We start from the raw sequence: 26,550 nt of genomic DNA, 5'->3' as shown, positions 1-26,550 counted from the left end.
ATTGATTTTTGCTAGAAGATTGAAGCAAGGTTTAGACAAAATAATTGATATAGAACAGTCTGGGTTTATGCAAGGCCGTCATATCAGGAATAATATTAGACTAGTCTTAGATATGATTGATTATAATCACCTTATTGAGGATGACAGTTTTATTTTATTTATTGATTTCTATAAAGCATTTGATACGGTGATTCATGATTTTATTTTCAAAGTTATTAAATTGTTTGGTTTTGGAGATATGTTTTTGAAAGCAGTTAAAACATTGTATAGTGGATGTAATAGTTCTGTCAAACTTGCTCATGGTACCTCACAAAGATTTGATATTCATCGTGGCATTAGGCAAGGATGCCCTCTCTCTCCTTTTTTATTTTTGTTAGTCACTCAGGTTTTAGCATCACATATAAAAAGAAATCAATTTAATGGTATCACAGCTTTAGGTGTACAATTTAAACTTAGCCAGTTTGCTGATGACACTGCAGTGTTTTTGAAAAACAAATTTGAAGTACCAAAAATAATTAGATATATTGAGGAATTCACTGGTGTTTCAGGCCTAAAAATGAATATAGATAAATCTGTATTATTTCCCCTCAAAGATTGCTCCTCTTCAGAAATAGAGAACATTCCAGTTAAACATAAATTAACATATTTAGGTATAATAATTTGTAAAAATGAAAAACAAAGGAGTCAATTAAATTTTGAACCAATTATTGAGAAAACTAAAAAGAAATTTAATTTGTGGTTAATGAGGGACATCTCATTATTTGGGAGGGTATTATTGTCAAAGGCGGAAGGTATATCTAGATCTGTCTATACGTCATTATCGTTAGAGGTGCCTCCCAAGACTATTAAAGATTTAGATCAGATTCTTTATAACTTTATTTGGAGGAAAAAACCACATTATTTAAAAAAGGAGGTAATTTGTAATCCTAAAGAGCAAGGGGGACTGGAGGTCTTAGATTATAATACTCTCAATGACACTTTTAAAATTAAATGGTTGATAGAGCTTATGAAGAATAGAGAAAGTCCTTGGAATACATTTCCTAATTATATATTTAATACTCTTGGAGGCATAGACTTTTTGTTGAAATGTAATTTTTCTGTTGACAAAATTCCTGTTAAATTGGCCAGTTTTCATAGACAAGCCCTGTTAGCATGGAAATTGGTGTATAAGCACAATTTTTCACCCCACAACTATTTCATATGGAATAACAAGGACATATTATTTAAAAACAAATCTTTATTCTATCATACTTGGTTCAAGGAAGGTATTCTTTTAGTAAGACAGTTAGTTAATTCCCATGGGTACTTGTTGTCATATACTGAATTTCTTCAGAAATTTCAATTACCAGTTAAACCAAGAGAATTTGCTATTGTTTTTGACGCAATTCCAAAGAGTGTGATGTTACTTTTGAAAAACTGTAACTCAGAAGAAATCAGCATGATTAATCTTTGTGGAAACATTTTCATTGAAAATGTTGATGTTTTAAAACAACAGTGTAGCAATAAGATTATAAGGAATGCTCTTTGTTCTGTGTCCTTACCGGCAGCAAGATTTTTTTGGTCTTCTTTATTCTGTAATATCTCTTGGGTTAAAGCATGGAAACTGCCAAATAAGTTTTGTATTAATAACAAAGTTAAGGAAGTGTCTTACAAAATACTTCATAGAATTTATCCTGCTAAGCATGTTTTGGAAAGATTTAAGCTTAATATTTCATATTCCTGTGATTTTTGTGGTCAAGAAAAAGAAACTATTTTGCATTTTTTTTTCATTGTCTTTACTCAAGATTATTTTGGAAGGATTTGGAATTTTATATTAAAAGAAAAATGGAGTGTATGATAGAAATTTGTATATCTGATGTACTTTTTTATACAGAAAAAGAAAATTTGAATTGTAAAGAACAACATATTATACATTTGTTTATTTTGTTAGGAAAATTCCATATACATAAAAAGAAGTGGGCTCAATGTAAACCAAATTTTGCACATTTTATAAATGACTTTAAATTATATGTAAACCTCTTGGAACAAACAAAAAACAAAAAAGCACTGAAAACATGTAATGCTCTGAAAGCATTGAAATTTATGTAATTTTCTTCCTTTATTTTTTCTCTCTCTCTGGCAGCTAATGTTAATTTGATTATGTGGATATGTAATACCTCTTGTTCTTGTGGCATTGAATCAATAAAGCATTAATAATAAAAAATAAAAAATAAATAAATAAAAAAAATAAAAAAAAATAAAAAAGATTTAAACTATATGCATCAATCCAGAGGATATCCAAGTGACATGCATCCACACAGTGAGGAATTGGAACAATATTCCGTGAATGACGCAGAAATCCTTATTAAGTATCTAAAAAAAAAACAGTGCCCAATTTTAATCAAAGGCACACAAGGACAGTATGTGCTGTGGGCCAATCAGGATATTGACAGACTGACAGCCCGCCTAAAAGACATCCATGAGGGGGCTGGCAAATAGATCAGACTAGATGAGGAAGAAAAGATGGGAAAACTACTACCAATTGGGGATCTCAAAGCACTGCTAGCCAAGTGTCTGGGGGGATCCAAGATGAATGAGATCCTTAGAAAAGTGCAACTAAGGGGAGCAACTGACAATACAAGAATGGATGGAGTTGCATTTGACAGATATCGCACTGACATGTGGGAAGAATTGAGAAAAGAATACCCAACACACATGGACCCAAAATCCCTGAGAGGAGAACCAATAGATGAAGCAGAAAATCCTATTACTTACATTCAAAGACAACTGAGAAGATGGACACAAGAGTTGGAGAGAAACCCAGGAGCAGACCCAGTGATGACTACTTTATTCAGAACAGCCATAGTGGATGCTATGCCACCACCAGTGAAGAAAAAATTGAAAGATGTAGTTGGACTGAACTCCAAGTCACACAGGGAGGTCTGTGAACATGTGACTCATGCTGTGGAACAACACAGGAGGAATGAGCTGAGACTGAAACACCAAGAAAGAGAACTACAGAGAAAGCTGACACAACTACAACTTGAAGAACTAACTGGACAAAAAGAAGATTCAAGCTGCAGTAAAAGAGAGAGAAGATCAATCAGCAGTAATGGCTCCTGTAAATGTACCTGCACCTGCTTCCCAGCCTACATTGGTACCACCTGTACCTGTTGTCCAGAATACAATGTCACCAGCTGGAAATGCATCACAGCCACCTGCACCAGTTGTGATTGATCTAAAATCAGAACAACCAAACAACAGAAACTGGAATAGACCACAACAAGGAGGAAGAGGAAGACAGAATAGTAGCCCTAGAAATAAATGGCCCACCAGGAATATGCTGGGGATGCAATCAGCCTGGACACAGCAAAAGAGATTACCCTTCTAATCCATGGCCAAATAATCAACCACAAAGTCCAAGCAGTAATCCATGGCAGCAAGAATACCAAGCTCAAACACCAGGTCCAGTCAATCCTTGGCATGGACCACAACAGGGAAACTAGAGCTGCCCAGAGGATCCTACGGCTTCCAATGATATAATCTGATGCTGATCAAGAACCTATGCCTCAGGTTAAAATAGAAGGCAAGACAACGCCAGTTATCCTAGATACTGGAGCTATGTTCACGTGTATAAGTCCAAATTATGCCTCTCACCTCCCCAAGTCTGGAAAATATGTCAAGACAGTAGGATTCTCGGGATTTACGCAGCTAATTCCAATGACAGCTCCAGTCAGCATAAAAGTAAATGATGCAGAAATAAAAATATCTAATATCAGAACAAACACCTGTTAACCTGTTAGGGAGGGATGCTAAGTAAAATGAATTTGCAGATATGGTGCTGTCCAGAAGGAATATACATAGACAGCAGGGGAATCAAACAAATGACTGTCACAAATTCTCAAGAACCTCAAGAGCCACAAGCAAACATATATTGGTTAGGAGATTTAGGGAAAGATGTAGAAAAAACAGTAAACAAATGGGGAAAAGTACATTAAAGAACAGCTCTGTGAACCAAGCTTGCCAAAAACTGAATTCCATTGTACCATAATATATGATCCAGGAAGGGACTCAGAGCTTGAAAAGAAATGGCTGAATGACATAAAAGGACAAGAAGTTCCATTGAGTTCACAATACATAATAGTAGGGCCAGAAGGAGCAGCACTACAAATTGAGAAATGTAGTTTTATTGAAAAATGGTTTCAAGTGCCAAATTCAGCTCTACATGTTACCTTATATGCAAGTAAGGGAAGTCAGGCAAAAGATTTAGGAGCAATGATGAAGAGAGCAGAGAGGAAAAAGTGGGAAGCCACAGAAAATCCTTTAATTTTCAAATCACCAGACAAAGCATACCTAAAGATTTTGTGTACTACTCATATGACAGGCATCCCAAGGGTTGTGGTGACTACTAAAGAAAAAGAAAAATTGGATTCAAAAACAGTTGAATTAATGTTAGAAATGGAAAAACATGTACCTGCTGAACTGTGGTCTCAACATGATACAGACATAGGTTTAGTAAAATCTGCTAATCAAATTAGAATTAAACTTAGACCAGGAGTGCAGCCACTAAGACAACAACAATATCCGTTGAAACAGGAAGCTGTAGAAGGAATTAAAAAGACTATTAAGGGACTGATCAAGGCAGGGGTGTTAATTGAAACAGCAAGTCAAGTCAAGTCATTTTTATTTGTATAGCGCCTTTCACAACATACATCGTTTCAAAGCAGCTTTACAGAAGATCAGGCATTAACAGAAGATAAAACTGTAATATCTATAATGTCTTAGTCATCATTGTGTAGTTTGATAAAATACAATTGTGAATTGTTTAAAAATAATTAAATAATAACTGTCTTTATAACCCCAGTTATAATTCATTCAAGTCACTGCAACACACCCATACTGCCAGTTGCTAAGGCAGATAAATCAAAATGGTGCTTAGTGCATGATTTGAGAGCAGTTAATGAGGTAGTGGAAGACTGGCCTGCAGAAGTTCCAAATCCACATACGCTGTTGACTAATGTTCCACCTGCTGCCAATAATTTTACCGTTATTGACCTGTGCTCTGCTTTTTTCAGCATCCCTTTAGCAGAGGAAAGCAGACACCTTTTTTCATTCACCTATCAAGGTAAACAATATACATACACCAGAATGCCAAAGGGATTCAAACATTCACCACGTGTTCAATCAAGGCTTGAAAACTGATTTGGAAGATCTTAAATTGGATAGCACGTTGATACAATATGTAGATGATCTGTTGATTTGTTCAACAACATTAGAACAATGTCACCAAGTTTCTATCAAAGTGCTCACTAAATTAGCTGAAGGAGGCCACAAGGTCTTTTTAAGAGAAACTGCAGTACTGCCTACCACAGGTAGAATACTTAGGACGAGTCATTGTGCATAAAACTAAAGCTATATCACCAAGCCAATTGGAGGGCATAAGTAAAGCACCCCAACCACAAACAGCAGGACAAATGATGACCTTTTTAGGCATGACAGGTTTTAGCGTAATCTTCTATCCAATCAGCACTATCAAAACAGCTCCCTTAAGGGCACTGATGAAACAGACAGGGCATCAGAATCTCCGAGCTTGACTAACATGGTATACTGATGCATTGATAGCCTTTGAATCATTGAAAAAAGAACTTCAGACAGCTCCAGCTCTAGCAACCCCAGACTATACCAAACCACTTCATTTGTATGTAGCAGATAGAAGAGATGGCTATGCATCAGCAGTTTTAATGCAGGAAACCTGTAGTGGAAGAAAAAAGCAACCAATAGCTTATTATAGCACCAAATTGGACAATGTAACACAAGGCTACCCGCCATGCTATCAAGGACTAGCAACAGGCAATGGTAGATTAATTTTTGGCTGAATGTGAAATTTGTGCCCAAAATAATGTCAGAAAGGGTACATCTGCACCAATAGGTCACATACCAGTCCCAGAAGGACAATTTAAACACCTGGTAATGGACTATGTGGACATGACAAAATCAGTAAGAGGAAAAAGATACATGTTGGGGACAATAGACAGATTCAGCAGATGGGTAGAGGCAGTACCATCAGCAGATCAAACTGTGATCAAATTTTTGACCAGAGAGGTCAAACCAAGATTGGCATACCATCTCAAATTAGTTCTGACAATGGCTCAGCATTCATTCAAAGAACAGTGAAAACAGTGATACAACAGCTGATAATAAAACAAAGACTAGGGTGTGTCTACCATCCGCAGTCACAGGGAATGGTAGAAAGAGTGAATGGAACTCTCAAAGCTAAGCTCAACAAAATTTGTGCTTATACTAAACTCAATTGGGTAGATGCTCTACCTCTTGCATTGATGACTTACCGCATGCAGACCAATAGAATCAACAATCTAACACCCATGCCAGTACCATATTGGAGAGGTCCTTATGAAGGCCCACCTCTAGAACAGTTACAGATGGAGCTAAGGGCTTACATGAGACAATTAACTGCTATACACAAAGCCATTTATTCACAGGAACAGAACAGGGGACCCAGACAAGAAGAAGTGCAATGTCCCATAGTTCCTCGTGACCAAGTCTACTTGACAGTTTTTAGGAGGAGATGGAATGAACCCAGAAGGCAAAGACCTTTTAAAATAGTAAGGGCAACCCCAACAGCAGTGCAGGTAGAAGGTAGCACAATGTGGTATCATTTAAATCACTGCACTAGAGTGCCTAAATTGAGACTAAGAAGACCAGAAGATCAAATAGCTATGGCAGAAGAAGATCAGGAAGATTTAGAGGTTGATACTCCTGAAGCTGAAGGAGAGCCTGAAGCCCATGACCAAGACAGAGCAGAACAAGTAGAGGAAAGTTCAGAGCAGGAGGGAGAGAGTAGTGATGCTGTTACACCTCATTTTAGGGTAGCTGAGCATGCTGAAGCAAAAGATGAAGTACAGCTGCAGGAGGATGTACCGCAACCAGTGGAGACAGGACAGGAAGGTGAGAGAGGTTCTGACATTGATACTGATGTTGGTACACCTAATACAGCAGCTACCCCAGACCCAATGTCTCCCAGATGCCAATCCCCAAGGCTTTCCAGAGACCACTCCCCAGACTCAGAGCAGGAAGGGCCTCTCCAACCCAATATCTCAACAGGGCCAGGAGAATTTCGCACAGTCGACTTCTCAGAACTTGGGAATATTCACCTTCACTAGCTCAACACAAGGTACTTGAGTAAATAAATCTATTAAAAAGAGGTCTTTTGGCACCTCGACCTCTAGCCCCTCTTATGATGACTATGAAGACTATCGGGATCCTTATTTCGGTACAGATTACCAATCTATAGCATCGTCACCAAATCACCCTTCCAGTAAGACAAAAAAAAAAAAAACCAGACTGCAGAATTACCATTACAAGTGCCTAATGATGGCACAGGTTATGAAATTGACCTGACATCGGAAAGAGAAAATTTATTAGAAAATGCATATCATAATGATTGGTTTAAGTGGGCAGACTACACAGCAAAACAATCAGGAATGTCTAACTGCCTGTTATGTTCACCATCACCTTTGAAAGAACTTATGGTGGTGCCCAACCCACATGATTATACACAGTGTGCACAACATTATTTACAAAACTGCGGTAAAAAAGACAGAATACTTTTCTGCCCAGCTGAGTGTTTGGCAATATTAGGAGCTCCTGAATTCTACTCATATTATGAAACAAATGGTTGGGGAGATGAATGTAAAAGCTTAGATGTTAGAGCAACTGCAAGAAAAAGAGAAAACCCATTAGCATATGTTATAGACCCCAGACTTGAGTATGAGTGTTTTAATAGATCTATAGGAAAGGTCAATGTGGCAACATTTAAAGGCAACTGTACAATAACCTGGCATTTGGATGAAAAAATGAATAAACAAAAGAAAATAATCTATTCTCTCTATACAATATTTGCAAAAGCTACAATACAGGGAGATACAATAACAGGACCCCCAAGATGTGCAAATAAAACTTGGCAAGGAGGGCATGCAGGAGATGTAAACCAAACTGTAGTACCCCCTGTGATACAATTATATGAAGAACAAAAATTAGCTATAGCAGACTATTTCTGGATTTGTGGTGGAAAACAATTGCGGGCTACATTACCAAAAAATTGGAAAGGAATATGCACCAGAGTAAGACTAGCACAAGTTATATGTTAACATGGGACCCAAAAGAATCTGAAATCCAGACTGAATCTAGAAAAACTGTACAGAACAAACATAGAGTGAAGCGAGCATATCAGCCAGACCCTAATGTATACATAGATGCAATTGGTCAACCAAGAGGAATACCACAGAAATTTAAAGCTAGAGATGAAATAAAATCAGGCTTTGAGTCTATATTCATATGGATAACACCCAATAAGAATGCAGAATGGATCAATTACATTTATTATAATCAGCAAAGATTCATTAATTACACTGATGAAGCATTGAAGGTTGACCAGTTGGCTGCAACAAGCAAAATAGAAAGGCACTAAATTGTCTATTGGCTGAAAAAGGCGGTGTCTGTGTAATGTTTGGAGCTGACTGTTGCACTTATATCCCAAATAATACAGCTCCTGATGGATCTTTTACTGCAGCAATGAAAAAGCTGAAAAATCTACGAAGAGGTGACTGCGAATGCAGGGAGAGATCAACATACTGGAAAATGGTTTGACAACCTATTTGGATCCTGGGGAGAATGGCTTACTAAAGTAGGAATAATAATAGCTGTAGCGGTTATTTCTGTGCTGTTGTTTTGTTGTGTTGTGCCTCTCCTCAGATCAATGATGGCCAATGCTGCAGCCAAACAGATGGTCAATGTGTCTGTAAAGCCATCTGGAATTGACATTGGGGCCACCGTATGTACCACAGGCCCTGGACTGAATGAGCTGGACGAATTCTAGTAAAACTCTGGAATTACACAAGAATGGTAGGGAAGGGGAGCATTTTATTTTTGACTCTTTATTTTTAATTTTCTGTTGTTTTTGGTTAGCAAGGGAGTCAGCATACTCATTGTATTTTCTTTTATAATAAAATTAGGTAGCACTTTAGATTGTATAGTGTAGGCAGGAAGATAGAGGGTATTAGGTTTATTATTTTGGCATTTACCCCTTCCTGAAGTTATTTCCTTTAAAATTATGTTTGTTGTCTAATCAAGTCATGAGAATGAAAGAGGATGATGAAGGTCTGAAGCAGATCATTATCCATGTTACGAGGTAATGTAACTAGGTAATGTAACCAGAATGAAAAGGGAGAAGGTTTATTTTGATTATATGCACTTCTTAAATGTTTTAAAAGTATAATTTATTGTTCGAATCATCTCTGAAGGTACTATTAACCAAGTAAATTGCTGTTGAATGAGATATAGTATGCATTTATAAACTCTGAAAAACACTGGAAGTGCCACTAGAGGGCCAGAGGATAAAACATCATAAAATAAAGAGAGGATCGACGAGCACCTCAGTGCTTAGCAGCAAGAGCAAGACTCAACTGGTGGTTTAAAAATCCGCTGTCTGCTCCAACACCACCAGATAGCGCTCCAGGCTACCGGAAATGTCTGCGAGTTCCTCTGGCACCGTGGGACGTATCATATGCTGAGTAGTCTACTGATATTGTTTAATCACTGTAGTATGTTATTCTACTGAAATAAGTCTAATCACTGATGTACTCTACATAACGCAAGGACAACTCTGCACGCACATGCTTTATACAAGAACGTGATTGCTGTTACCCTCCAGAAAGAACTTAGTTAGGAGATAAGCTCTTTTACTCCCTCCTAGCCAAATGTGGAGGGAGATGTTTGGTCTTATTTCTCCTCCGGAGTGCGGTTCCACAAGCACAGTCATTGTTAGAGGAATGTGTGACTTACATTAGTCACTTGGAAGGAATGAAGGTGACTGGCTTGTGAGGCTGCACTCTGGGAAAGGGTGATAGTTGTGAGACTCTGGGGGAGTCTCAAAGGAGGGAATACATAGTATATTTTTCTACATCATAGCGTATTTTTATATATCAAACATAGAAAAGCACTTATATAGAATAGCCTGCACATTATGTGATCCAGGAGAGAGAATATGAGACCCAAAGTGCTTAGGCTGCAAGAAACACAGTGCATTCAGCTGAAGCAAAAACAATGGTACAATGCATCCTAAAACACAGAGAGACACAGCTAATAGTTAAAGATTAACACAGCCAGTGGTCAAAGTCATTGTATTATGCTCAGACTGTTATATTATATTTACTCAAAATGTATACTTTCATAATAAATTAATTTAAAAGTTTAATTTTTTTAAATGGACTAAAAGCCAGGTTTCCACCATTAGAAAAAAAGTCAGTGGCTCTGTGAAATAATGGTGGCGGACGGTACCCATTGACTACAAAAAAATAATAAGATGGGCATGTGTATGAGGTAATACAAGATAACAAACTGTATAAGAATGAGAGTCTGGATCGAGAGAGTCAGATCTCAGCTGGCATCTCGGGTTTGTTGGTTTGCTCAATAAACTCTAACCTTTGACACCTGGAACTCCTGACTTCGAGAGTTTTCTTACAGAGAGAGAAAAGAGTCCTCAATACTCCATGAAAATTTCAAAACTAGATGATTCAGCAGGGTGGCAACTATAAATATTATTTTTAGACTGGGGAAGAAGTTTTGAGTTCTGAAATTTACAGTATGTTTTTATAGTACAGTTACCTCTTATATGTCCAAATATCAAGGAAATGTTGATTCTCCATTTTATGACCCCTTTAATAATCTTTTAAGAATTTTATAATGTTATACTGTATGTTGATGAAAAAAATTACTATACAGGGATTTCTATAGTTTACAGTGTAGAAATGATGCATGTTCTTTCTGAATTATCGGAAAACTTGATTGAATAGGCCTGTATTATGGTGTCAAACATGTAACAATTTGATGAATACACATCCTCACATGCTTAACACACTTCTAAAGCCTGAGAAATGTGGCATACGACAATGAGAACTACCATCAGACATGCAATATTCACCATTAGCTCTTAAATTATTAACCCACATACAGTAAACAATAGGGATGGGGCGATAATATAGAATTTCGATATATCACGAACCAAAAAAAATTATGAACCATAAAGAGGCAAAACTCGATATTCAAAATTTGCCACATTGTTTTCTGTTCACATGATCATAAGTGAAATTAACCATCAAACTTCATAATCACTTATCGCTTGATTTTTCCCCTACTGCGCTTTTTTCTTCACAGTTTACAGGGTTCACACAAGGACCTTGAAGTGCTTAAAGTGCTTGAATATTTTTCTTCCACATCAGACCAGTGCCTGTCAGCAGATGGCAGCAAAGGAACCATACTGGACTAAGCTCTGGCACATGATCATTGAACTGTTATTGAACACACCTGTGCCTCGTTCTCTGAGGCTATGTAAGCTTTGAACTACATCTACCCTGCACTGGACCTTAAACTTTCCTGTGAGTTTAGTGTAACTTTATCCTGTGACTGCTTGGGGGTCAGAGCAACAGAACGCCAGTCATTTAATCAAGTTATTTTGGATAGCTTTGGAACAGGCACAATGGTGGACATTTTAAAGCATGTGGGGACCACAGACAAAGAGAGGGAAAGGTTGAAAATGTCCGTAAAAACACCAGCCAGTTGGTTCGCGCACGCTCTGATGATGCGGGCCGGAATGCCGTCTGGACCCGCGGCTTTGTGGATATTCAACTGTCGGAAGGATCGGGTTACATCCGCTACAGAGACGGAGAGTAAACTAACCTGGCCACGAGAGCTCTCTCCGCGAGGGCGGTGTTATTTCCCTCAAAACGAGCATAAAAAGTATTTAGCTCATCCGGGAGATAGGCAGCAGTGTTCGCGGCGGAGTTTTTATTCCCTTTAAAGTCCATGATGATGTTAATTCCCTGCCACATGCTTCTAGAGTTGGTGGTGTTAAACTGTCCTTCAATCTTGTTCCTGTACTGATGTTTTGCTGATCTGATAACTGCATAACTGGCTTGTTTATTCTCCTCCGTGTTCCCGGAATTAAAAGCGGAGGTCCGCGCATCAAGTGCCGCGCGAACATCGCTATTAATCCAAGGTTTCTGGTTCGGATAGATCTGTATTGTTCTGGTCGGAACGACATCCTCTACGCACTTTCTGATGAAACACGTTACGCTATCAGCGTAAAGCTCGAAGTCGTCATCAGAGAACATCTCCCAGTCCACGTGATCAAAACAGTCTTGTAGCATAGAGTCTGATTGGTCCGACCAACACTGGGTCGTTCTGAGGGTGGGTGCTTCCTGTTTCAGTTTCTGCCTGTAAGCGGGCAGAAGCAGAATGGAAGAGTGGTCTGATTTGCCAAATGGTGGGCGGGGGAGGGGTTTGTAGCCGTCCCGGAAGGGAGAGTAGCAATGGTCCAAAACCCGGTCCCCACGTGTGTTAAAATTAATATGTTGGTGGTATTTTGGTGCGACAATGAACGTGGCCTCAGGGTGCACGATTTCCTGCTTGCTTATAATCCCATACAGTTCCTTGAGTGCCCGTTCGGTGTCGGCTTGTGGCGGGATGTACACAGCAGTGATAATGACCGCTGTGAATTCCCTCGGTAGCCAGAATGGTCAAAACAGAAGCATGAGAAATTCCAGATCAGGAGAGTAGAAAGACTTGATAGAATGTACGTTCCTCTGATCACACCAGGATTTGTTGATCATAAAACATACACCTCTGCTTTTACCTGAGAGGTCTTTCGCTCTGTCCGATCGGTGCATGGAGAACCCCGTTCAATGGCTGAATCTGGAATCTCAGCAGACATCCAAGTTTCTGTTAGGCAGATAATGCAGCAGTCCCTCGTCTCTCGTTGGAAAGAGATCCGTGCTTTCAGCTCGCAGAGCTTGTTATCCAGAGACTGAACATTTGCCAGTAGAATACTGGGTAGCGGGGGTCGATTTGCACGACGTCTTACTCTGATGAGAACAGCGGCTCCGTTTCTCCTTTTCCTCCTGCGTTTCTGCGGCCAGGCAGCTAAGACAAAGGGCTCCGCTGGCGTGTTTGTAAACAGCGGGTGGGCATTGAGGAATTTGAAGTCCGGTTTGTGGTGTGTAATTGCTGAACCAATGTCCAAAAGTGTTTGTCTGTCATAGACAATAAGGCAGACAACATCCAGTACAAAAAACATAAGAATTGTAAACAAAACAAACAAAACACTACAGTGTTGTGTTGGAGCTCGCTAGGCAGCAGCCATACTCGGCGCCATCTTGAGCCGAGTATGGACACCCATCAAGTGGGTGTCCAGCAGGATGGCTGTATTTTCTGACTGCAGTATGCTCTGAAGTTTTACAATGGGGGCATGATGCACTGTCAGTGGGACACCTTGGTGCTGCCAGAACGGTGGAGTTTGTAAGCAGACATTTCTAGTGGCCTCAGATGAAAAAAGAAAATGAAGACTATGTACGGTATGTGCATGTACAACTTGTGCTGCTCAGAAATCCAGTAATAGGGCATCAGCTGGTTCTCTCCTGCCCTTGCCAATTCCTCACTGGCCCTGGTCTCATATATCCATGGAAGGTAATACTGTGATTTTAGTAACTGTGGACAGATTTTCTAAGGCTGCTCATTTCATCCCTCTCTCAGGACTCCCCTCTGCATGATACAATGGCATCCCAACTGACATTGTGTCAGACCGTGGGCCTCAGTTCTCCGCAAGGTACTGGAAAGCATCCTGGTCATAATTTAACACCTCTGTGAGTCTATCCTCAGGCTATCACCCCCAATCAAATTGGCAGACTGAACGTGTGAACCAGGAACTAGAAAAGTACCTGCGATGTGTTGTCTCCAACGACCCTGAATCATGGAGCCAAAAATTTGTGTGGGCCGAGATTGTCCACAACCAACTAGTCTGTTCATCTATAGGGATGTCTCCATTCCAGGTGCAATTTAGAATTGAGCCACCTTTCTTCCCTAGCCAACAGACAGAAACTGTAGTTCCCTCAGCCAGTGCTGCAGTGTCCAGGTGCAGGAGGGCATGGAGAAAGGCCCAGGTAGCCCTCAAATGGGCCTCTTAACGAACTCAGATCCAGGCCAACTGGAAGAGGGCTACACCAACGTTCAAACCAGGCCGACGGGTGTGGCTGTCATCCCAGAACCTACCCCTCCACACAGACTCTAAGTTTATCCCCGTTACGTGGGTCCTTTTGTGTTGGAAAGGAAAGTTAACCCAGTAGCTTACAAACTGCGACTCCCCAGGTCTCTCCAGGTGAGTCCTGTTTTCCATGTCTATTTGCGGTTACCTTGTCCTGCGAGTGTGCTTCTTCCTGAGTGGTGACACTGTGTGTGTCCATCAAAGACCAGATCACACACTCCACTTTAAGTGAATAATGTATTTTAACATCCTTTCTGCTCTTTGCAGTCAAATAAAAAAGTAAAACAAAATTTTAAACCACAAATAGCACAGATGCGCTAAAAAACGAGAGAATTCTCTCTCGTTAATAATCTGGGATACTGTCTGTGAGATGCTCGTTGAACTCTTAAAGTGACAGTAACCTTTTTAGCGCTTTACTACAAATGAATGTAAACGCAATGTTACTAATTGTAAATTGTACACATTATTTCAAACACTGATAGCTCATTTCATTATTATATATACAATTTCATTATATAATATTAATTGATAGAATGTAGAATTTTTCTATTTTAAAAAAAATAAAATGTGATTATAATAATAATGGCAAACAAATTATTTAAAAATAAATATACATTTTCACATACTTTTTCAGGACAGGTTCTGTTCAGTTCTATTGCTTGTTCTGCACCTGATCAGCCTGATTGTACACCACTATGAAGGTTTAGTTGTTTGTGAACTTTTCTTATAGAGAAAGGTATATCAGAAACTCTTATTTAAAATTTGAGCATTTATACTGTGTATAAAAGAACTTTATTTTGATGAGAAATTATAACATGCATTTTGCGCAAACATTTAGAAAAAACAACTGTCATACTTATCATATTTGTGTTGTTATTAGGTGAGATTATATCAAATAATGAACCTCATATCGTACATCGAACCAAATCGTGAGATAACCATATTCTCATTCCTAGTAAATAATAATATTTGACTTATCATATTCCATGTTCAAACTTCACTTCAGCTGTTTATGATTTAGCAATTGTCACCTACTCAAAATAAATGCAAAGACATAATTTTAGCAGTACGACACATTTTTATTCGCATATCCATTCACAAACATGCACTGCAATGGTGGAGACAGGGAGCCGATTTTTGACTCCCTAGTATGGTTATGGTTAGGGTACAGGTTTAGGGATAGGGAACAATCGGGAAGCAGGGGAGTATGAATCTGACGGGGAGTCAGATTTTGGCACAACACGGTTTTTCCCGTTAGACCTTCCATGGGTTATGTTCATATAAGATCATCGATAGGTCATAGCTGGCCTCATATCCGTCACATCGGTTGCACTTTGGAAATTAAAAAGAGCAGTTTGCTATCGGAGTTTGTTTGATTCCTTTGTGAAAAGTTAATATCCACCAACATCAGCTGCAGGGTAAGTAGTCTCACTACAGCAGACGTGATAACTATATAATATAAATTATCATAAAATATATAGAATCCCGAGTTTTTCCTGATCCACCGATCCTGATGGAAATGTTAAGCCCAAATCTCCAATAATCTTTTGAAAATGCGCTGTTTTAGCTCCACAAACAACACTTTATGGTCATTTTCAGCTCAATTTGATTCAAGCACCCATAGACAACAGCACTTTTCTCTGCTGCCAAAAGAACCCGGAAGTGCCGGAGGGGAGCGGATGTTTGTAAACAGTAACTACATCTATAATGCAGCTGCCCCCCTACAGACACATCCGGCCCCAGCCTGTCCCCCTCAGATAAAATAGTCTAGAATGGCTACTGCCACAGCATGGCAGAGTCGTCATGGCGACAGAGGAAGCTCAGTGCTGCAGCCCAATAGGATAGAAAGACTGGCTGTTCTTAATATATGCACATTCTCATTTAAGGAGAGGAGATATTACAATTTTATGATTTGAAAAGGTTTTCATGACTGATTGATAAATACAGTAGCAAATAATATGCAAGGGATGCTGTGCAGTCACTCAGTCAAGATGTCAAAATAAACCGACAGGATGTTTCAGGATCATATATAACCCTGAAGTGGTTTATTTTGCGATAATTTGCAGAGAGCTGTTTAATAGTTTTGCTTCTGCTGTAACTCTAGAGGTTAAATAAAAAACAATCACTGACTCAGCATGGAGTTTGTTGTGTCACGTGACTACTAAGCAGAGGGACAGATGCTTCAAAAGTGGATTTAAAACATCGACAGAGAAAAGCCACGGTATGTATACGCTTTATTATTATTGTCATGGTACACGAAATCAATCATATAAGACAACCAAAGGTGGTTTGATAATTAATTTGTTTCTCACTAGTCGCTGCACTGGAGAATTGCATTGTCAACAAGGAGGAGAGGATAACATTAGAGCTAACATTGCTGTTCGAACGGTTAGAACAATGTTACAAAGTCAAGAACTGAAACTGCCAACCTTTCCTCTTAATTCATTGTTTTGAATAAAATAAAAAGTAACTTATGAATTTGCACAGATCCATTGTTTTTTCCGGTGTTGAGGGGTGTCCAATTTGTTCCAGTCAGGTTCTAAACATGAGTGCTCCGAAAAATTTTTTTTGCATTAGTTCATCATCAGTAATAAATCAATTTCATGTTAATGCCAACCTTATGTAAAAATGCTGCCTGAGCTTTCGCCTCTGCTCGGCTGATTGCTTGCTTCAGAAAACAAAGCGTGAGCACAGTACATGCAGTTTTATAGTTTTCTGTTTTATAGTTTTTTGACTATAAAGTTTCCCAAAATGTTCTCCGTTCAGACAAAATAAACTTCTGTCCAAGCTTCATATTTTATGCCGTAGTTATGTACAAAAGAAACATAAGAGCATGGTTAAATATATAAATCTGAAATATAAATTTGATTTTCATGAAAGAGCACACTGATATATAATATATACAATGTGTTCAAGTAAGGGCACATGGATATATAATATATACAATGCCATTCTAAAATTACATTTAAAAAGACAAGACTAGAGCTGATTTTATTTCTACCCCTTTTTCTCTCCCCCCTTCTTGTACATCATTCACAGATTACATATGACAATTAAAATAAATATAGTCAGAAGTGATGAAGCATACAGTTGCTATTTGGATTTGTAAGGCAGTGTTTTATGTTACTACAGAACAACAAACACATCTGACCTGTTATATTTTCATCAAATTCAGATGGCAAAGACTTTGAAGATACCAGTGTAAAATAATTTTTTTAATGTATCGCCATTGAAAGCGATACTTACTAAAGTTCAGCACTATTTTACATTAAGTGAAAAGTTTCATTCATATTATAAATTTGTAAAAACTATCAGCCAATTAATCGGCTATCGGCGTGTTTTCCCACCTTAGTTATCGGCATAAGCAAAACCCACTATTGGTTGACCTCTATTTTGTATGCATGTTGCATGTTGTCTGGGCTGTGTGATATTGTAAAATATGTTGTGCTCACTTACTTTCCACATTTTTTTCGAAATTGCCTTTCGATGCCCTCTGACCTGCACATATATTGAGAGAAATGCAGCAGTTAGCGAATCATAAACACTACTACAATGCAAAACTCCAACACAAACCTTTTTATAGATACATACACACCTTTTTAAATACACAGTCTCATCTTCCCCCATGTTGCAGAATTTGTGGGCGTGTTTTGCTGAATCAATCATTCGGGCCCTGTCCCTTGGTCTCATGGGTAATTTCTCTATCTGACACTCTAAAAAGGAACAAAGGAGTTTAATTCTCTCTCTCTCTCTCTCTCGCTCTCTTTACTTCTCCCATGTACAAAACACACAATGCAAAGCCAATACACAAACCCAAAACACTCTTATGAAGCAGAAAGGTGATACCCTATCAACCAGTCTTATCTCACTGACCTTTCTCCATAGATGATAACAATAGCCAAGGTATCAGGTGCCTGCAATTTTAGTCTGTATTAACTTTAAACTATCCTCTATGAAATAAAACTCAACTAATCATAATGAAGACATTATTTTTTAAGTGCATATCTTTTTAAGTGATGTTTAATTTTGTTCTATGTCTAATAGTGATGTAAATGTAGCTTGAAGTTTAACTAGACAATTTTAAATTATTTCACTTTATGGTGTTTAATTTTGAACATCAAAATCATGCAGAGGGGAGTCTAATCACTTACATAATCTCCACAGAGGAAAATCACCTGAACAACACCATAAGAATAAAAGCAGCCCGTTAATTATCATGAGGTCTGATTATATTTCAAGTGTGAGTGTTATATCTCATACTCACACTCTTGCTGTGCTGGATAATTATGTGAGAATTCAATACTCATTCAAGCCTAAAACTGTGCTGGAAAAGGCATAGATCACGTCAAGCCAACACATGCATCATTCCATGATGCAATTCTATGACACTAAAATCTTCAGAGTACATTTTACCTCAGGAAAGCATGCGATGAGATTATTAAATTAAAAAATAATAATCACATTCTGCTTTTAGCAACACATCCTCATATTTAGCACATGCAATGTTTGAGTTGTCTAGAAAACTAGTGCATCAGTAAGATATTTAGATCCAGGACCAAACTAGTCATTCTCCATTTTGCACACATTTGTTTATATAATGCAATTTACAGCACACTTAAAGGGAATAACCTGTGATTAAGTGCCTTGATCAAGGGCACAATGGTGATGGGTTCAAACCTATAACATTTCCACTACCACTACCAGCCCAGATCTTTAAACAGTAGGCTAAACCACAATATTCATATTCATTCAATATTTATATTAAACCTAGTGTTCATTATATTACTTATGAACATATATTTCTCAGCAAACTTTAGGCAGACTGGGCCTCTCTTAATGTGTGAGAGTAGATAACTGCATCTTTGTTTTTAATTGTTTGTATAGTTATTTGATTGGATTTTGTAACAGAATAGATTGAATTTACCTCTACAGTTAGCAAGGAAAAATAATTTATATTCAAAAACCACTAAGTCAAAAGCTTAAATGTGACATTGACAGAGGCGCTGTTAGGATTTTTGGGCCCCCTGACAACTTTGCACTCCGGGTCACCTATCTTATCCAAACCCGTAATTTATTTTTCCCATAAAAATTATCATTATTAATAAATAAACATAAGTATGCACATTAAATAAGAGACACATAAAAACAAATTTAAGTTAGTTCATTAAAATAGCTTAATGCATTTAATTAACATACAAATTAGAATGTTTGATCATGTCATTTTAGTGAGCTGGAACTGTGCTTCTAATGGAAATGCTGTCTTTTTATGTTTTAAATTTGATTTAAGTAATCTCTTGAATATCTAAAGGCAAACAAAACCAGATGTTTCCCCCTACAATCAGAGAGCATTAGAATAGAACAGATTTTATACAGGAGGAAAACTGAGAGCTTGGTCCATAATTAATTTTAAGCCCTTGATTTTACTTTTTACTTTCATAGAATTAGGTTAGGTTAGGTAAGACCTTTGATGGATCATCATTAAGTAGATCAATGTCACTGTGATATCTTTAAAACAAACTATAGCATTTTGTTATGCCTTTGTTATAACAATTCTCCTTCCACTTTTATAGTTTAAAATAATCTATATAATTTCTGTCAAATCATAACAGTTATTGCAGTTAGTGTTGCTACAGTAATGGCACACATTATGTTTTAGTCTTTTCCTCATAAGCGCTGTTTAGAATATCCTGGGTGTCTGGACTTATGAGATGTTTTATATTCTCCATTGTGCTTCAAATTCTCGGTTTAATTCAGCTTTTGTGGTTTGTGCCAGTGTAATCCGCACAGCACGATCCAGTCAAGTCTAGTTTATGACATGTTTCACAAATGCGAGTTTGCATGCGATTCACGCCGCACTGTAATTTAGCACTTAAAAAAAACAAAAAAAAAAAAACAAAAAAAAAAAAGAGCATTTGGGATAAACCATTGAATGTCTTAAGGGAAGCTCGTCTACACTAGATCATCTTTTATTATTAAGTGAGAGCAGTTTTTATTTTACCATACCAGTGTGAAGTGTTCATTTATCCCAAAATGATGCAGGAAAAGAGTCGGGAGTTCTGCTGGGCAGAGGCGTCATGCCCATTCAGACTGAGGGGGCATGTGTCCCCTTAGATTTTTGAGCCAAGCGGATTTTGAATGGATTATTTAAACAAAAATGTATTTGTACCTTCAATAATTAAATAAAACGATTTTTGCATTTACAAATCTGTCTGTGGCAGAAATCTTGTCACATGTCTAAAGTCTGTCAGTCCAGGTCCAATCGAGTCATAAATGTTATGCTATACACGACATCCCGTAGCTGCTTTGGAGACCGCGTTCACAGGGAAGGACGAACACCAAGGCAAAGCGCTGTGTTATATAATAAAAAATTAATTAACTACATCAACCTTAGTTCAGTTAATGTTTGCCAGCTATGTCTGATCTCTGTGGAATCTAATACAGATTATGTTTGCTTTTGTTTGATTGGTCGCTGTACATTTACTTTAGTACTGAAATGCTTTTTTTTTATTTATTTTTTTTATGGTTTTTCAGCATATTTACACTCTTTTCTTCATGTTTAAAGAAAGCAGCGGCTTATCTTATTTCAGTGTGAATCCTCTCCTTTCCAGTCATTATAAAAACTTTAAGTAACAAAAGGTGGTTTTATTGAAACCTGTAGTAAAGACTGTAAAGAGATGGACCAATGAAGCAGAGCTGGAAATACAAGCCTGCTTTGACTGCACTGATTGGAGTACTTTTGAGGCTGTAGACACCAATCTGGACGAGCTCACAGATACTGTGACATCATATATCAGTTTCTGTGAGGATATATGCATTCCTAGTAGGACTTATTTAACATACAACAACAACAAACCGCGGTTTACAGCAGAACACGGGCAGCTTTGTCAGGCCAAAGAGGATGCTTACAGAGGTGGGGATAAAATCTTGTACAATCAGGCCAGGAACACACTGAATAAGGAAATCAGAGTGGCTAAACAGGGCTCCAGACTGCGACTAAAATGGTCGCAAATACGACCCAAAATAATTTATTGCAACTATAATTTAAAATCTAGTCACCACTGGCGACATTCGGGTTGTGTGCGTTCATATACGGTTTCGTCAGATATCATCTTGTGAGTTATTGAATACATCTATAGAGCGAGCACCAGTGTGTCTCGTGACGTTTTCACCCATTTTGTTTCTGACGAGCTCGATGCACGCACGCAACAACAACAAATCCAGCGTGAGAGAGTCGTGACCAAATGATTCTTTTGAACCGGATCTTTTTCATGAATCATCTGAAAAGAACTGAGGGTTTGAACTCAGGAGCTTAGGTTAGCAGTTTGAATCAGATTTACATTCTCAGCGAATCAGCAGCCTAGTTTCCATCCACTTTTTGCGCTATTTTGTTATCGACAAAGTGAAAATGCATAAAAAATCTTTGGGGAAATTTGCCGTCTTCTGCCTGTTTCCATTCAAATGGCCTTTTATAGATAAAAATGGTGTGCGTGATGACGTCATGCCTAAAAAAACGCTTTGTCGCATAAGTTTTGGTTTATCGCAAAAGAAATCTGCCCTTAAGCCGTTTCCATACAGAAATGTGTGTTTATCGCTAACTCGCCTCCCAGATGTCGCTAATTGTTTTTCCTTTGAAGTTTTGGTAAAATGGGGAGTATTGAGACAATTCATTGAAATTAGCCAGCTTACTGTCATTTTAATTTCACAAATAAAAGCAATCAGAAGAGGAGGAATTGCAATCAAAAGGGAGCAGTTGTCCTTCTGATGGGACTGTAATATTGGTCCTGATGTTGCGCCTATTGTAGGTTCCGACACGAAAGCGAATCGCCATGGCCCTGTTCAAGCTGGCAACCTGAACCAAGTAGTGGGGGAAACTTTCAGTCTTAGTATAAGGACCATCCATCGATGTGTATATGCTGTGTGTACAACTATTAAAGAAAAAATGATGCGATGTAATATCAGGGTTTACATATGATACATTCCTGATATTCAATAGGCTATTTTGAACAATCTTCTAAAGCATTGCTATCGCAACTGCATTACGTCCAGCAACTTTTAATGACCAACTGAACTTGACTGTCATCTAAAATTAATGTCATAATGCAATTTACATTTTCTGAAGAAGCTCAGCAAATGCGATCCGAGGTAAAGAGGGTTAGATTTGAAATATTTAAATGTTTTTAAATGTTCAAAAGCTCATTTTCTTAAAGTTAACTCGCAATGGACAAATAGTTCTGATAGTTTATTGTCTTGAAAAAAAGTGTAGAACATTGAGAATGTCATTCAGACGACTTTTTTGTCTACAGAACAGGGTAAAGCTAATTTAAGTTTGTGTAACAAAAAGGCCTATATAGGTCTAAAAATATAATTTTTTTCATTTGGTAATTTATTTAATTTCATACTGGGAATTTTGCCAGCATTTTTTCAAAAGTAAACTAAACAATAATTTAATAGAATTGGGTTATATGTTCCAAAAAAAGCACACTGATGTTTTTCTCCTAGTATTGTGTATTTATTTTTAATTTAAAACATCTTTGTGCACAGAAATGATATATTTTATTGCACTGTGGGCTAATTCCATGACTGCTGTCTATTATTTTGAATTGTGTGTAAATATATATATATATATATATATATATATATACAGTTGCAATCGAAATTATTCAACCCCCCTAACCAGCAATATATTCTGGTAATGTGAATTAAAACACATCAACTAAAACCTCAGTAAACAGTCAAAGTAAGTTTTTAATACACATTTGAGTAATTTTGAGTAACAAAGAGTTCAGTTTACCCAAATTTTAATATAAAAAATAACTAATTCTCTCCACAAATGTCATGTCAAAAATATTCAACCCCCAAAGTCAATCATTTTTGGAGCATCCTTTATCCTAAATAACAGCAAATAAATGTTTCAGGTAAGTGTTCTCAGGCTTCGGACACCTCTCTATTAGAATTTTTACACATTTCTCATGAGCAAAATCTTCCAGCTCATTGACATTCTTTGGTTTCTGTGCTACCACTGCTTCCTTGAAATCCCAACAAAGGTTTGCAATGGGATTTTAATGATGGACTGAAAGGGCCATTTAAGGACATTCCACGACCTAACCCTGAACCAGATTTTGGATAACTTGGATGTATCCTTGGTGTTACTGTCTTGCTGGAAAGTCCAGTGATCACCGAGCTTCAATTTACACACTGAAGGCATCACATTTATCATGCCAAAATGGCCTGATACCTGAAAGAATCCATGGTGTCAGTCACATAGTCAGGATAGCCGTTTCCTGCAGCCGCAAGACTGGACTAACCCACCTCCACGCTTGACTGTGGGGATGGTGTCGTTCTTGCCATCACCTTGTCATCTTACTCCAGACGTACTGCTGACACATGGGTCTAAAACTCATTTTCAGTTTGTGTCATACGCCTATAAAACCTTCTTCCAGGACTCCACAGGTCTTTCCTAATTACTTCTTGAATATTCAAGTCAACATTTCCCTTGGTGAAGTTTTGCTTTCTTCCACACCCCAAGAAGGTTGCTGTTGTACCGTATTTAAAAAATGTATGAATGGTGCTGCCAACTTTGTCTATTGGAAATTGAAGTGCCTTGGAAATGTACTTTTAGCCATGACCTTTCTTGTGTAATGAAATAATCTCCTCTATTAGCTTTTGAGACAGCTTATTTTTAATTGCATTTTTTGCATAAAAATACATTTTTGCTTACAACGCTAAACTTAAATTTGAAAACTTAAATAAGTGCCATTGCAGATTGATGACTTAATTTTGTTTTAAAACAATTACTTGTGTAGCCTTACATATTTAAGAAACATCTACATGCAATAGGGGTTGAATAATTATGACATGACTGTATTTTTTTTTTTAAATCCTGCTATTTAGAAATATTAGATTAGATATTCACACTATGACTTTGAATGTGTCACTCAACTGATGTAAAGTTTAAAAATTCTGAGTCATCAGAAAAGCTCTGGGGGGGGGGGGTGATTAATTTTGATTGCAACTGTATATACACACACACACACACACATATATATCAAGCTTTTGACACTTAGGACAATTGAGGGACTTGTATTACACAAGGTAAAAACATTAATTGATGCTCAAGAAGACAACAAACTAATATATGCATACCATACTTTGTTATTATCTGTAATGTAGATTGTGAAGAGCAGTATTAAATAAAAAATCTTTTATCTCTTATATTTGTATAAATTATGAAAGGGGTGTGAACATTGAGACAAAATGGAATGCAAACTTATCTTCTCAACTATATACTTTATACTGTTTATTAAACCTCAGATTAATGGGCTTTCTATCTAAATCTAAAAAGCACAGGGCCCAGACTGTTTCACCCACTTGTCTAAAATCCAGTGCTAACCAGCTGGCCCCCATCTTCACAATGATCTTCAATAGATCACTGAACCAGAGTGAAGTCCCATGCTGCTTCAAACACTCAATCATCATTCCTGTCCCAAAGAAACCCACAATCACAGGACTTAATGACTTCAGACCCGTCAATCTGACATCTGTGGTCATGAAATAATTTGAGAGACTGGTGTTGGCCCACCTGAAGGACATCACTGGACCCTTTCTAGATCCCCTTCAATTTGTTTATCGAGCAAACAGGTCTGTGGATGACGCAGTCAACATGGGTTTGCATCAGATCCTGCAACATCTGGACAGACCAGGGACATATGCAAGGATCCTTTTTGTGGATTTCAGTTCGGCTTTCAACACCATCATCCCAGCTATTCTCCAGACTAAATTACACCAACTCTCTGTTCACACGTCTATCTGTCAGTAGATCACCAGCTTTCTGACGGATGGGCAGCAGCTAGTGAGAAAGGGGAAATTCACTTCCAGCACATGTACAATCAGCACTGGTGCCCCCCCCCCCCCTCCCCTCCTTTTTGAACTGTTGCCTTCTGGCAGGTGCTACAGAGCTCTGAGCACCAGAACCGTCAGGCAAAGGAACAGTTTTTTCCCTCAGGCCATCCATCTCATGAACAGTTAAAACTGCTCCATTGAGCAATAATTAATGTGCAATACACAGCTTAGTCTATTTATATTTATCCAACATACCATACCTCTTCTGCCATTACATTCCTTTGCTTCTGTATAACAGATTTAAATTTGTATATTGTACATAAGTATATATATATATATATATATATATTAGTCCTATTGTGTATTTCTAGATATACTTTATTTTCTATTCACTTTTTATTTTATTATTATCTCTGTCTTGTTGCTGTATTGTTTGTGCACTGGAAGCTTCTGTCACCAAGACAAATTCCTTGTATTTGTAAGCATACTTGGCAATAAAGCTCATTCTGATTGTGATTTACATGATTCCTCAGAAGCCGGGGTTATGAGGGGATTGTGTTGGCTGTCCTTGGTGCCCCCCTAAATAAGTGCATGATGCCTCTGCTGCTGTGCCCAGTGTCTGTCCAGGTCTCTAACAGTTGAGGTCAGAAGTTTACATACACCTTAGCCAAATACATTTAAACTCACTTTTTTACAATTCCTGACATTTAATTGTAGAAAGTATTCCTTGTCTTAGGTCAGTTAGGATCACTACTTTATTTTAAGAATGTGAAATGTCAGAATACTAGTAGAGAGAATTATTTATTTCAGCTTTTATTTCTTTCATCACATTCCCAGTGGGTCAGAAGTTTACATATACTTTGTTAGTATTTGGTATCATTGCCTTTAAATTGTTTAACTTGGGTCAAATGTTTTGGATAGCCTTCCACAAGCTTCTCACAATAAGTTGCTGGATGGGAAGACCCATTTTCGACTGAGCTTTAACTTCCTGGCTGATGTCTTGAGATGTTGCTTCAATATACTCGCATAATTTTGCCATCTATTTTGTGAAGTGCACCAGTCCCTCCTGCAGCAAAGCACCACCACAACATGATGCTGCCACCCCCATGCTTCACGGTTGGGATGGTGTTTTCGGCTTGCAAGCCTCACCCTTTTTCATCCAAACATAACAATGGTCATTATGGCCAAACAGTTCAATTTTTGTTTCATTAGACCAAAGGACATTTCTCCAAAAAGTAAGATCTTTGTCCCCATGTGCACTTGCAAACTGTAGTCTGGCTTTTTTATGGCGGTTTTGGAGCATTGGCTTCTTCCTTGCTGAGCAGCCTTTCAGGTTATGTCAATATAGGTTTCCTTTTACTGTGGATATAGATACTTGTCTATCTGTTTCCTCCAGCATCTTCACAAGGTCCTTTGCTGTAGTTCTGGGATTGATTTGTACTTTTCGCACCAAACTACATTCATCTCTAGGAGACAGAATGCGTCTCTTTCCTGAGCGGTATGATGGCTGCATGGTCCGATGGTGTTTATGCTTGCATGCTATTGTTTGTACAGATGAACGTGGTACCTTCAAGCGTTTGGAAATTGCTCCAAAGGACTTGTGGTGGTCCACAATTTTT

The 26,550-nt window shown here is 37.9% G+C and overlaps 1 protein-coding gene across 1 annotated transcript in view; it reads right to left on the bottom strand.

Annotated features, from left to right (window-relative positions):
- The window catches only part of steep1 (STING1 ER exit protein 1), a 47,902-nt gene that overhangs the window by 17,679 nt on the left and 3,673 nt on the right, over positions 1–26,550 (bottom strand). The window contains exons 2-3 of the mRNA XM_051666931.1: positions 17,688–17,805; positions 17,549–17,590 (exon numbers count right to left, since the gene is read on the bottom strand). Of these exons, the coding sequence (XP_051522891.1) occupies positions 17,549–17,590; positions 17,688–17,805 (160 nt within the window). The remainder of the gene's footprint in view (positions 1–17,548; positions 17,591–17,687; positions 17,806–26,550) is intronic.

Source organism: Myxocyprinus asiaticus, chromosome 3 (genome assembly GCF_019703515.2).
Source record: "Myxocyprinus asiaticus isolate MX2 ecotype Aquarium Trade chromosome 3, UBuf_Myxa_2, whole genome shotgun sequence".
NCBI classification, from domain to species: Eukaryota; Metazoa; Chordata; class Actinopteri; order Cypriniformes; family Catostomidae; genus Myxocyprinus; species Myxocyprinus asiaticus.
This window is presented reverse-complemented; position numbering and strand designations above follow the sequence as displayed.